Source organism: Pristiophorus japonicus, chromosome X (assembly GCF_044704955.1).
Source record: "Pristiophorus japonicus isolate sPriJap1 chromosome X, sPriJap1.hap1, whole genome shotgun sequence".
Lineage (NCBI taxonomy): Eukaryota > Metazoa > Chordata > Chondrichthyes > Pristiophoridae > Pristiophorus > Pristiophorus japonicus.
In genome coordinates this window covers 28120338-28134186 of record NC_092010.1, presented here as the reverse complement: position 1 = coordinate 28134186, position 13849 = coordinate 28120338, and the positions used below count along the sequence as shown (strand labels likewise).

The window sequence follows — 13849 nt, the reverse complement described above, 5'->3', positions numbered from 1 at the left end:
ACTAACATCAGAAATAGGCAACAAACAAACATCAGAACTTGGTAACAAACTAATATCAGAAACAGGCAACAAAATAACATCAGAAACTAGCAACAAACTAATATCAGAAACATGGAAAAAACTAACATCAGAAACTGGTAACAAACTAACATCAGAACCAAGTAACAAACGATCAGAAACAGGCAACAAACTAACATCAGAAACAGGCAACAAACTAACATCAGGAACAGGCAACAAACTGACCTCAGGAACAGGCAACAAACTAATATCAGAGCCAGGTAACAAACTAACATCGAAACCAAGTAACAAACTTATATCAGAACCAGGGTACAAACTAACATCGAAACCAGGTAACAAACTTACATCAGAACCAGGTAACAAACTAATATCAGAAACAGGCAACAAACTAACATCAGAACCAGGCAACAAACTGACATCAGAAACAAGTAAAAAATTAAGATCAGAACCAGGTAACAAACTGATATCAGAACCAGGTAACAAATTAACATCAGAACCAGGTAACAAACTAACATCAGAAACAGGTAACAAACTAACATCAGAACCATGTCACAAACTAACATCAGAACCAGGTAACAAACTAACATCAGAAACAGGCAACAAACGAACATCAGAAACAGGTTACAAACTAACATCAGAATCAGTAACAAACTAACAATCAGAACCAGGTCACAAACTAACATCAGAACCAGGCAAAAAACTAACATTCGAACCAGGCAACAAACTAACATCAGAACCAGGCAACAAACTAACATCAGAAACAGGTCACAAACTAATATCAGAAACAGGCAACAAACTTACATCAGGAACAGACAATAAACTAACATCAGAACCAGGTAACAAACTAACATCAGAAACAGGTCACAAATTAACATCAGAACCAGGTAACACACTAATATCAGAAAGAGACAACAAACTAACATCAGAACCAGGTCACAAACTGACATCAGAACCAGGTAAAACACGAATAACTGAAACAGGTAACAAACTGATATCAGAAACAGGCAACACACTATTTTCAGAAACAGGCAACAAACGAACATCAGAACTAGGTAACACACTAATATCAGAAACAGGCAACAAACTAACATCAGAACCAGCTAACAAACTGACATCAGAACCAGGTAACAAACTGACATCAGAACCAGGTAACAAACTGACATCAGAAACAGGTCACAAATTAACATCAGAACAGGTAACAAATTAACATCAGAACCAGGCAACGAACTGATATCAGAACCAGGTAACAAATGAACATCAGAACCAGGTAACAAACTGATATCAGAAACAGGCAACAAACTAACATCAGAACCATGTAACGAACTAACATCAGAAACAGGTAACAAACAAACATCAGAACCTGGTAACAAACTAACATCAGAAACAGGTAACAAACAAACAGCAGAACCTGGTAACAAACTAACATCGAAACCAGGTAACAAAATTACATCAGTACCAGGTAAAAAACTAACATCAGAACCATTCAACAAACTAACATCAGAAACAGGTAACAAACTAACATCAGGAATAGGTAACAAACTAACATCAGAAACAGGCAACAAATTAACATCAGGAAAAGACAACAAACTAACATCAGAACAAGGTTAAAAAACTAACATCAGAACCTGGTAACAAACTGACATCAGAAACAGGCAACAAACTAACATCAGAACCAGGTAACTAACTAACATCGAAACCAGGGAACAAACTTACATCAGAAACAAGCAACAAACTAACATCAGAAACAGGCAACAAACTAACATCAGAACCAGGTAACAAACTAACATCAGAACCTGGTAACAAACTGACATCAGAAACAGGCAACAAACTCACATCGAAACCAGGGAACAAACTGACATCAGAACCAAGTAACAAACTAACATCAGAACCTGGTAACAAACTGACATCACAAACAGGCAACAAACTAACATCAGAACCAGGTCACACACTAATATCAAAAACAGGCAACAAACTTACATCAGAAACAGGCAAAAAACTAACATCAGAACCAGGTAACAAACTAACATCGAAACCAGGTAACAAACTAACATCAGAAACAGGTAACAAACTAACATCAGAAACAGGTAACAAACTAACATCAGGAAAAGGTAACAAACTAACATCAGAAACAGGCAACAAACTAACATCAGGAACAGACAACAAACAAACAACAGAACCAGGTAACAAACTAACATCAGAACCAGGTAACAAACTAACATCAGAACCAGGTAACAAACTAACATCAGAAACAGGCAACAAACTAACATCAGAAGCTGGTAACAAACTAACATCAGAAACAGGTAAGAAACTAACATCAGAAACAGGTAACACACTAATATCAGAAAAAGGCAACAAACTAACATCAGAACCAGGTAACAAACTGACATCAGAAACAGGCAACAAACTAACATCTGAACGAGGTAACAAACTAACATCAGAACCAGGTAACACACAAATATCAGAAACAGGTAACAAACTAACAGCAGAACCAGGTTACAAACTGACATCAGAAACAGGAAGCAAATTAACATCAGAACCAGGTAACAAACTGATATCAGAACCAGGTAAAAAAATTAACATCAGAACCAGGCAACAAACTGATATCAGAAACAGGTAACAAACTAACATCAGAAATAGGCAACAAACAAACATCAGAACTTGGTAACAAACTAATATCAGAAACAGGCAACAAAATAACATCAGAAACTAGCAACAAACTAATATCAGAAACATGGAAAAAACTAACATCAGAAACTGGTAACAAACTAACATCAGAACCAAGTAACAAACGATCAGAAACAGGCAACAAACTAACATCAGAAACAGGCAACAAACTAACATCAGGAACAGGCAACAAACTGACCTCAGGAACAGGCAACAAACTAATATCAGAGCCAGGTAACAAACTAACATCGAAACCAAGTAACAAACTTATATCAGAACCAGGGTACAAACTAACATCGAAACCAGGTAACAAACTTACATCAGAACCAGGTAACAAACTAATATCAGAAACAGGCAACAAACTAACATCAGAACCAGGCAACAAACTGACATCAGAAACAAGTAAAAAATTAAGATCAGAACCAGGTAACAAACTGATATCAGAACCAGGTAACAAATTAACATCAGAACCAGGTAACAAACTAACATCAGAAACAGGTAACAAACTAACATCAGAACCATGTCACAAACTAACATCAGAACCAGGTAACAAACTAACATCAGAAACAGGCAACAAACGAACATCAGAAACAGGTTACAAACTAACATCAGAATCAGTAACAAACTAACAATCAGAAACAGGTAACAAACTAACATCAGAACCAGGTCACAAACTAACATCAGAACCAGGCAAAAAACTAACATTCGAACCAGGCAACAAACTAACATCAGAACCAGGCAACAAACTATCATCAGAAACAGGTCACAAACTAATATCAGAAACAGGCAACAAACTTACATCAGGAACAGACAATAAACTAACATCAGAACCAGGTAACAAACTAACATCAGAAACAGGTCACAAATTAACATCAGAACCAGGTAACACACTAATATCAGAAAGAGACAACAAACTAACATCAGAACCAGGTCACAAACTGACATCAGAACCAGGTAAAACACGAATAACTGAAACAGGTAACAAACTGATATCAGAAACAGGCAACACACTATTTTCAGAAACAGGCAACAAACGAACATCAGAACTAGGTAACACACTAATATCAGAAACAGGCAACAAACTAACATCAGAACCAGCTAACAAACTGACATCAGAACCAGGTAACAAACTGACATCAGAACCAGGTAACAAACTGACATCAGAAACAGGTCACAAATTAACATCAGAACAGGTAACAAATGAACATCAGAACCAGGTAACAAACTGATATCAGAAACAGGCAACAAACTAACATCAGAACCATGTAACGAACTAACATCAGAAACAGGTAACAAACAAACATCAGAACCTGGTAACAAACTAACATCAGAAACAGGTAACAAACAAACAGCAGAACCTGGTAACAAACTAACATCGAAACCAGGTAACAAAATTACATCAGTACCAGGTAAAAAACTAACATCAGAACCATTCAACAAACTAACATCAGAAACAGGTAACAAACTAACATCAGGAATAGGTAACAAACTAACATCAGAAACAGGCAACAAATTAACATCAGGAAAAGACAACAAACTAACATCAGAACAAGGTTAAAAAACTAACATCAGAACCAGGTAAAAAACTAACATCAGAACCAGGCAACAAACTAACATCAGAACCTGGTAACAAACTGACATCAGAACCAGGTAACAAACTAACATCAGAACCTGGTAACAAACTGACATCAGAAACAGGCAACAAACTAACATCAGAACCAGGTAACTAACTAACATCGAAACCAGGGAACAAACTTACATCAGAAACAAGCAACAAACTAACATCAGAAACAGGCAACAAACTAACATCAGAACCAGGTAACAAACTAACATCAGAACCTGGTAACAAACTGACATCAGAAACAGGCAACAAACTCACATCGAAACCAGGGAACAAACTGACATCAGAACCAAGTAACAAACTAACATCAGAACCTGGTAACAAACTGACATCACAAACAGGCAACAAACTAACATCAGAAACTGGTAACAAACTAATATCAGAAACAGGCAACAAACTAACATCAGAATCAAGTAACAAACTAACATCAGAAACAGGCAACAAACTAACATCAGAACCAGGTGACAAACTAACATCAGAACCAGGCAACAAACTAACATCAGAACCAGGCAACAAACTAACATCAGAACCAGGCAACAAATTAACATCAGAAACAGGCAACAAACTAACATCAGAAGCAGGTAACAAACTAACATCAGAAGCAGGTAACAAACTAACATCAGAAGCAGGTAACAAACTAACATCAGAAGCAGGTAACAAACTAACATCAGAAGCAGGTAACAAACTAACATCAGAAGCAGTTAACAAACACTGCTGAGGGGAGAGGTGCCCATCATGTTATCTGGTTCTGCTTATTGTCCGCTGTCCAATGTTCCCTTTAAGCGTGGCTGCGCAGCGATCTGACGGTCCCGCGCAACTCGGCGCTTAAAGGGGAAAACCATTGAATGGGCTGCGCAGCCCGTTAAAGGGGCCATGCGGCCCAGAAATAAATTCACGGGAACATTGCCCCTGAGCCCTCGCGGAAACTGCACACACACGCACATGAATTGGGAACATCATCAGGCCCAACGTGAATGAATAATTTGCTGAAACTCACTGTCTCGGGTCACACACTAAGATTGACATCAGTGGAATTGTATCTCAGTAAGAATCGATGTCTTCAGGAGAGGAAGGGGACAAAATCTAAGGAGAAAAGAAGAAAATGGCATTTCTGGGACTCACTGTCACCTATCCACTCACCTCTGTATTATATAACAGTCGTGTTATGTCCAACCAAGCTTTATTAAATAAAACTTCATATTCATGCAGTTGGAATCACGCGGTGCAGTAGCCTGGTGGACACTGTGGACAGTTTGTGAGTGTGGTCTTGGTGGTCTGCTGCATTATTGATTTTAATTAAAGGGTAAAATAAACATATTTTATGTTGAGGGTTTTTTTTTGCATCCAACAAAATAATATAACTTCTTGGTGACGACTCTTGCTTCCGGTGTTTTGGGGTTCCAGTCCCACTTTGGAGACTTGAGCACATAATCCAGGCTGACCCTGTTGGTGTCAGTGCGGATGGAGGCCACTGCACCATTTGGATGAAAAGCTAATCACCGGAATTCACGGCACAGAATGAGGCCATTCGGCCCATTGTGTCTGTGCCGCTGCTTGTGGTTCAGATTGGCGTTTAAGGTCCCATGTGTGAGATGAAGACGGGCAGGGGGGGCTTTCCTGGGAGTAGTGGCAAACCTTCCTCCCTCAACCAACACCACCAACCGCTCCTCCACCCCACTGGCTCCCCCCCCCCCCCGCCCCGCCAAAGATTAACTGGCCATTCATCTTGTTGCGGTTTGAGGGATCTTGCTGCTTTCAAAATGGCTGCCGCGTTTCCCAACCGACCAACCATGTGGGCTTTTCAAAGTAATTCATTGCGTGTGAAGTGCTTAGCGATGTTTGAGAGATGCGATAAGTCATTGTGTAAATGCAAGTCGTTTTTCTTTTGCTTTCTCTGATGTGGATAGAATTAATTCTTACAAGGCTCAGCAGTGCGTGAGAAAGCTGTAGGGCTACATGGATCAAGCTGTATCATCTCATACTCTCAACTCTCGCTTTCCCAGGTGCTCAGAATTGTGGAGCTCCTTAAGAAGGTGTAACTACTAGAATGATTCCCCCCCTCCTCCAATTTATTTCATATAAGAAATAGGAGAAGGAGTAGGCCATTCGACCCCTCAAGTCTGCTCTGCCATTCAATAAGATCATGGCTAATCTTCTACCTCACCTCCACTTTCCTGCACTATCCCCATATCCCCTGATTCCCTTAGTGCCCCAAAATCAATCGATCTCTATCTTGAGTATACTCAATAGCTCAGCATCCACAGCCCTCTGGGGCAGAGAATTCCAAAGTTTCTCCTCATCTCAGTCTGAAGTAGCCCCTTATCCTGAGACTATGCCCGCTAGTTCTGGACTCCTCAGCCAGGGAAAACAGCTTCTCTGCAACTAGCCTGTCAAGTCCCCTCAGATTTTTATACGTTTCATTGAGATCACCTCTCATTCTTCTAAACTCTAGAGGATATAGGCCCAGTCTAGCCAATCTCTCCTCATTGGACAATCCCACCATCCCAGGAATCAGTCTGGTGAACCTTCGTTGCACTCCCTCTATGGCACGTATATCCTTCCTGAGGTAAGGAGACCAAAATTGTACACATAGCAAGACTTCCTTACTCTTACACTCCAACCTTGCAATAAAGGCTAACATACCATTTTTCTTCCTAACTGTGTTATGGATTATGTTTCTGCTCCAGCCCCAAAATGATAATAGACAGTCATCTGGTATTTCTGAAAACATGTTCTTGGGGTGTGGAAAAGCCACGTTTATTGCCCATCCCGAGTTGCCCTGAGGTGGTGGTGGTGAGCCACTGCTAGATAGGGATATTGAGCCAAGAACAATGAAAGATATAGGCAGTCCATGTCCATGTCAGGATCATGCGTGGCTTGGAGATGCGTGGAGATGATGCTTTTCCCATGGCATTGCTGCTCTTCATGCAGCATTCCTTTACCAGCCCACCGCCCCCCCCCCCCCCACCACCCGTCAATCCCCAATGCTTTCTCTCCCTTTCTCCTCTCCTCTCCTCTCCTGGATGTAGCGATTCACACTGGGGTACAGTTCCACAGGGTCTAGCTCCACTCTAGCACCTCTCCCAAGTGGTTCTGCATGTTCTCGCTCAACGCGCGCATTGTTCCGGTCTGACAGCGAACCGGAGCAGGAGGAACCCTGGCTGGCTTCCTCCCCTCCCTCGGCCTCAGGAGCGGGGGGGGGGAATCAGAGGCCAATCACCGAACACCACCTACCCAGCCCCGCCGTGTCCCCCTTTGACCACCACGCCAGCTGAGATCAGCACACAGCAGGGCCCCGAGTCGGGGCAGGGGGGGTTCAACAATCCCACCCGCGTGAGGCACGAAACCGACCTCGCCATCGAACAATGACCAAATTCACTTCTGGGAGCTGTTACGGCAGCACAAAGCAAAGCCCAAAGCCTTATCAGTTGGCAATCTAAACCACATGCCGAGAACAAGTAGACAAACGACACCTCGCTGCACAGCGGCAAACACAAACCAGCTGGTCCCCAAGCCACGGTACAAATAAAGTTACACTTGGAGAGACAGCTATTGCCCACAGCAAAGAGAAAACATGTTAAAGACAGTATGGTAATGCCTCTCCGGTAATAAAGGATCGTACATATTGCAATAAAATGTGCCCGGACTCATTGAAGAAACAATTAGATGCTATCGTGGAAAGCGGGTGGGGTGTTGTTCTGGCGGGGGGGGGGGAAGGGGGGATGGGAACAAGTGGGCCCTTTTCCCTCTGAACCCATCTTGTAATATTGTGTAGTTAAGGGCTCGCCCAGTGGCACTGTTACGTAACATGGGCGATTCTCGCTTGGCAATTTTGTCCTGGCAAATCACCAGTCCGGTTGTGTGTCGACATGTGATGCAGAACAGGAGATGGCCAGCGGCTGTGCCGATAGTTACCCACCTTCATGGCTGAGCCACAGTGCTAGCGGGTGGCTGGTCATGGTTCCCAGGAGAGAAGGAGGATCACAGCACCTCACACCCCACCAAGCTTACTCTGCTGCAGCTCACAGTCCCACCATATGCAGATGAGACGTTAAACCGAGGATTCCCATGTTACTCTCTCACGAAGAAAAGCAGGGGAGTTCTCCCCGGTGTCCTGGTCAATATTTATCCCTCAGCCAACATGACTAAAGCAGATTATCTGGTCATTATCACAGTGCTGTTTGTGGGAGTTGCTGAGCACAAATTGCCTTTTTTTTTTCTCTTTATTCATTCACGGGATGTGGGCGTTGCTGGCAAGCCAGCATTTATTGCCCATTCCTCGTTGCCCTTGACTGAGTGGCTTACTAGGCCATTTCAGAGGTCTGTTAAGAGTCCACCACATTGATGTGGGTCTGGAGTCACATATAGGCCAAAGTAAGGATGGCAGATTTCCTTCCCTAAAGGACGTTCTCGACCTGTTTGCAGCCTTTGACACAGTTGGCCACTCCATCCTCCTCCAACGCCTCTCCACCACCGTCCAACTGGGTGGGACTGCACTCGCCTGGTCCCATTCTTATCTATCGAATCGTAGACAGAGAATCACCTGCAATGGCTTCTCTTCCCACCCCCGCATCGTTACCTCTGGTGATCTATCCTTGGCCCCCTCCTATTTCTCATCTACATGTTGCCCCTTAGTGACATTATCTGAAAACACAGCGTCAGTTTCCACATGTACGCTGACGACACCCAGCTCTACCTCACCACCACTTCTCTCAACCCCTCCTCGGTCTCGAAATTGTCAGTCTGCTTGTCCGACATCCAGTTCTGGATGAGCAGAAATGTTCTCCAATTGAATATTGGGAAGTCCGAAGCCATTGTTTTCGGTCCCCGCCACAAACTCCGTTCCCTAGACACTGACTCCATCCCTCTCCCCAACTCCTGTCTGAGGCTGAACCAGACTGTTCGCAACCTTGGTGTTATATTTGACCCTGAAATGAGCTTTCAACCAGATATCCACAGCATAACTAAGACCGCCTATTTCCACCTCTGTAACATCGCCCATCTCCGCCCTTGCCTCAGCTCATCCACTGCTGAAGCCCTCATCCATGCCATTGTTACCTCTAGACTTGACTATTCCAACGCACTCCTGGCTGGCCTCCCACATTCTACCCTACGTAAACTAGAGGTGATCCAAAACTCGGCTGCCCGTGTCCTAACTCGCACCAAGTCCTGCTCACCCATCACCCCCCTGTGCTCGCTGACCTACATTGGCTCCCGGTTAAGCAACGTCTCGATTTCAAATTCTCATCCTTGTTTACAAATCCCTCCATGGCCTCGCCCCTCCCTATCTCTGTAATCTCCTCCAGTCCCACAACCCTCCAGATGTCTGCGCTCCTCTAATTCTGCCCTCTTGAGCATCCCTGATTATAATCGCTCAACCATCGGTGGCCGTGCCTTCTGTTGCCTGGGCCCCAAGCTCTGAAACTCCCTCCCTAAACCTCTCCGCCTCTCTTTCCTCCTCAAAACTGACCTCTTTGACCTGCCCTAATTTCTACTTATGCGGCTCGGTGTCAAATGTTTTATTTCATACTCGTCCTGTGAAGTGCCTTGGGATGTTTCGCTATGTTAAAGGCGCTATATAAATACAAGTTGTTGTTGTAGTGAATCAGACAGGTTTTTACAACAATCCGGCAGTTACATGGTCACCTTTACTGATACTAGCTTTTTATTCCAGATTAATTCATAAACTGAATTTAATTCCCAGGTTGCCACGGTGGGATTTGAACTCATATCCCCAGATCACGTCCAGGCCTCTGGATTACTAGTCCTGTAACATAACCACTATGCTACCATTCCCGCAACCTGCCAAGGTCATGACATTACAGCAGCGACTACACTTCAAAAAGTACTTCATTGGCTGTTAAGTGTTTTGGGACGTCCGGTGGCCATGGGAGGCACTATATAAATGTAAGTTCTTTCTTTTTATAGTTGGGACTGGGAAAAGGTTGATGGCCTATGCTCTATTCCATGGGAACTAAAATGTGCAGGGTCTTAAATTATTGATTTTACAATCTGCCCCTCTTCAGACTCTGATTGCAGTTCCTCACCATGCTGATTCCTTCCCCCTCTGTTGAAACGTATAAGAGTCTGAGGGGGCTTGACAAGGTCGATGCAGAGAGGATGTTTCCCCTCGTGGGGAAATCTAGAACTAGGGGGGGGGCATAGTTCCAGAATAAGGAGTCGCCCATTTAAAACAGAGATGAGGAGGAATTTCTTCTCTCAGAGGGTCGTGAGTCTTTGGAATTCTCTGCCCCAGAGAGCTGTGGAGGCTGGGTCATTGAATATATTTAAGGCAGAGATAGACAGATTTTTGAACGATAAGGGAGTGAGGGGTTATGGGGAGCGGGCGGGGAAAGTGGAGCTGAGTCCAAGATCGGATCAGCCATGATCTTATTGAATGGCGGAGCAGGCTCGAGGGGCCAAATGGCCTACTTCTATTTCTTATGTTCTCAACCCAAGAAAGCAGCGTGACCCAGGTTTGAAGCTACTCCGCACACCCCATCAACTCTACTCTGTCGCTGGCGGGAAGGTTGTCCCTGTGGGACGGGACTGCCCTGTGCCAATTTTTGCCGACCCTGCCTTCCCCCTCAGGAGCCTCTCCACTGTTGAGGTCACGCCAATGCAGACACCAACTGATGGCTGCGATTTGAGTTTGTGACTCGCTGGCTGGGAGGAGGTTAACACACTGCCAACACAGCTAATGGGCTGGCAATTTACTGAGCTAAATGTGTTAAAGGTTACTGCTTAAATTTAATGAATTGACCTGCAGGGGGGAAGTGAAATGCCTGCACTCCTTTATGGTTCTCCCGCAGAATTTGTGTTTAATTGCTTTCTACGATTACAGAATAATCCAGAAAGGAAGGAAGGGCTCCGCCATAAGAGATTCCGGACGCAGTAGAAATGAAGTGGGTGCACTCTGCTGATGCCAAGCAGGCAAATCCGTGTGAGGAGCGGCCAGTAGAGCACTGTCTATTAACCCTTTCCTCGGGCGCTGTGCTCGCCTTGACAGCATGTTGCTTCCTGAAGCCCCTGTCTGTGATGAGAGGGAACCACAGGACGCCCAGCGGGAGAACGTGCAGTAGGCCGCAAGCCTGCCATGTAGCAGTAGGCCGTAAACCTGCCATGTAGCAGTAGGCTGCAAGCCTGCCATGTAGCAGTAGGCCGTAAACCTGCCATGTAGCAGTAGGCTGCAAGCCTGCCATGTAGCAGTAGGCCGCAAGGATGCCATGTAGCAGTAGGCCGCAAGGATGCCATGTAGCAGTAGGCCGCAAGGATGCCATGTAGCAGTAGGCTGCAAGCCTGCCATGTAGCGGTAGGCCGCAAGGATGCGATGGAGCGGTAGGCCGCAAGCCTGCCATGTAGCAGTAGGCCGCAAGGATGCCATGTAGCAGTAGGCTGCAAGCTTGCCATGTAGCGGTAGGCCGCAAGGATGCGATGGAGCGGTAGGCCGCAAGCCTGCCATGTAGCAGTAGGCCGCAAGGATCCCATGTAGCAGTAGGCCACAAGCCTGCCATGTAGCGGTAGGCCGCAAGCCTGCCATGTAGCAGTAGGCCGCAAGCCTGCCATGTAGCAGTAGGCCGCAAGGATGCCATGTAGCAGTAGGCCGCAAGCCTGCCATGTAGCAGTAGGCCGCAAGGATGCCATGTAGCGGTAGGCCGCAAGGATGCCATGTAGCGGTAGGCCGCAAGCCTGCCATGTAGCGGTAGGCCGCAAGGATGCCATGTAGCGGTAGGCCGCAAGGATGCCATGTAGCGGTAGGCCGCAAGCCTGCCATGTAGCAGTAGGCCGCAAGGATCCCATGTAGCGGTAGGCCGCAAGGATCCCATGTAGCGGTAGGCCGCAAGGATCCCATGTAGCGGTAGGCCGCAAGGATCCCATGTAGCGGTAGGCCGCAAGGATCCCATGTAGCGGTAGGCCGCAAGGATGCCATGTAGCGGTAGGCCGCAAGGATCCCATGTAGCAGAAGGCTGCAAGGATGCCATGTAGCGGTAGGCCGCAAGGATGCCATGTAGCGGTAGGCCGCAAGAATTCCATGTAGCGGTAGGCCGCAAGGATGCGATGTAGCGGTAGGCTGCAAGGATGCCATGTAGCAGTAGGCCGCAAGCTTGCCATGTAGCAGTAGGCCGCAAGGAATCCATGTAGCAGTAGGCCGCAAGCCTGCCATGTAGCGGTAGGCCGCAAGCCTGCCATGTAGCAGTAGGCCGCAAGGATCCCATGTAGCGGTAGGCCGCAAGAATGCCATGTAGCGGTAGGCCGCAAGAATGCCATGTAGCAGTAGGCCGCAAGGATCCCATGTAGCAGTAGGCCGCAAGCCTGCCATGTAGCAGTAGGCCGCAAGCCTGCCATGTAGCAGTAGGCCGCAAGCCTGCCATGTAGCAGTAGGCCGCAAGCCTGCCATGTAGCGGTAGGCCACAAGCCTGCCATGTAGCGGTAGGCCACAAGCCTGCCATGTAGCGGTAGGCCACAAGGATCCCATGTAGCGGTAGGCCGCAAGGATGCCATGTAGCGGTAGGCCGCAAGGATCCCATGTAGCGGTAGGCCGCAAGGATGCCATGTAGCGGTAGGCCGCAAGGATCCCATGTAGCGGTAGGCCACAAGGATCCCATGTAGCGGTAGGCCGCAAGGATGCCATATAGCGGTAGGCCGCAAGGATCCCATGTAGCAGTAGGCCGCAAGGATGCCATGTAGTCTTTGGAGCAGAGTGTGCAGTTACGGATGTCAGCGCTGCACCGTGTATCCCCTTGAGACCGCGCAGCAGGCAATCTGACTATTTTCACTACCTCACCGCCCGGATGCCCGCTCCTAAAGATCTGAGGGTGCTGGGCTGCCGTCTCCAGGTATGGAAGCTGTGTCAAAGTGTGGGCCTTGGCTCAGCTGGTGGCACTCCCAGATGGCCAATCAGCACCACCAAAACAGAAAATGATGAAAGGTTTTGATAGAGTGGATACAGAGAGAATGTTCCCACTTGTGAGGAGGAGCATAACTAGAGGCCATCAATATAAGATCATCAGCAAGAAATCCAATGGGGAATTCAGGAGAAACTTCTTTACCCAGCGAGTGGTGAGAATGTGGAACTCGCTGCCACAGGGAGTGGTTGAAGTGAATAGTATCGATGCATTTAAGGGGAGGCTAGACAAGTATATGGGGGAGAAGGGAATAGAGGGTTACGCTGATAGATTTAGATGAGGGAAGATGGGAGGAGGCTCGAGTGGAGCATAAACACCGGCATGGACTGGTTGGGCCGAACGGCCTGTTTCTGTGCCGTTTATCCGATGGATTCACCTGGTCATTTATCTGATTGCTGTTTGTGGTATCTTGCTGTGTGTTTGCTGCGTCTGCCGACAAACCGAGAGTGGAAAACACTTCCAAAAACGCTATTCATAGGCTGCGAGGCGCTTTGGGACGTCCTGAGGACGTGATAGGCGCCGTATAAATGCAAGCTCCTTCTCGCTTTCAAAGATAATGAATAAATAAATCACGCTGTAAATCAGGACTGCGGAGTGCAGACAAACGGCTGGACGATTTAATGAAATGGAACTGGTGCGC

The 13849-nt window shown here is 46.2% G+C and overlaps 1 protein-coding gene across 6 annotated transcripts in view; it reads right to left on the bottom strand.

Annotated features, from left to right (window-relative positions):
* LOC139240935 (RNA-binding motif, single-stranded-interacting protein 2-like) overlaps positions 1-13849 on the bottom strand; it is a 670592-nt gene that overhangs the window by 456755 nt on the left and 199988 nt on the right. The window contains exon 2 of one of the 6 annotated variants that reach the window (XM_070869484.1): positions 5301-5386. The exons of the other annotated variants lie outside the window; for them this stretch is intronic. Coding sequence (XP_070725585.1) covers positions 5301-5329 — 29 coding nt within the window. The 5' untranslated portion in view covers positions 5330-5386. The remainder of the gene's footprint in view (positions 1-5300; positions 5387-13849) is intronic. 6 annotated transcript variants of the gene reach the window in all.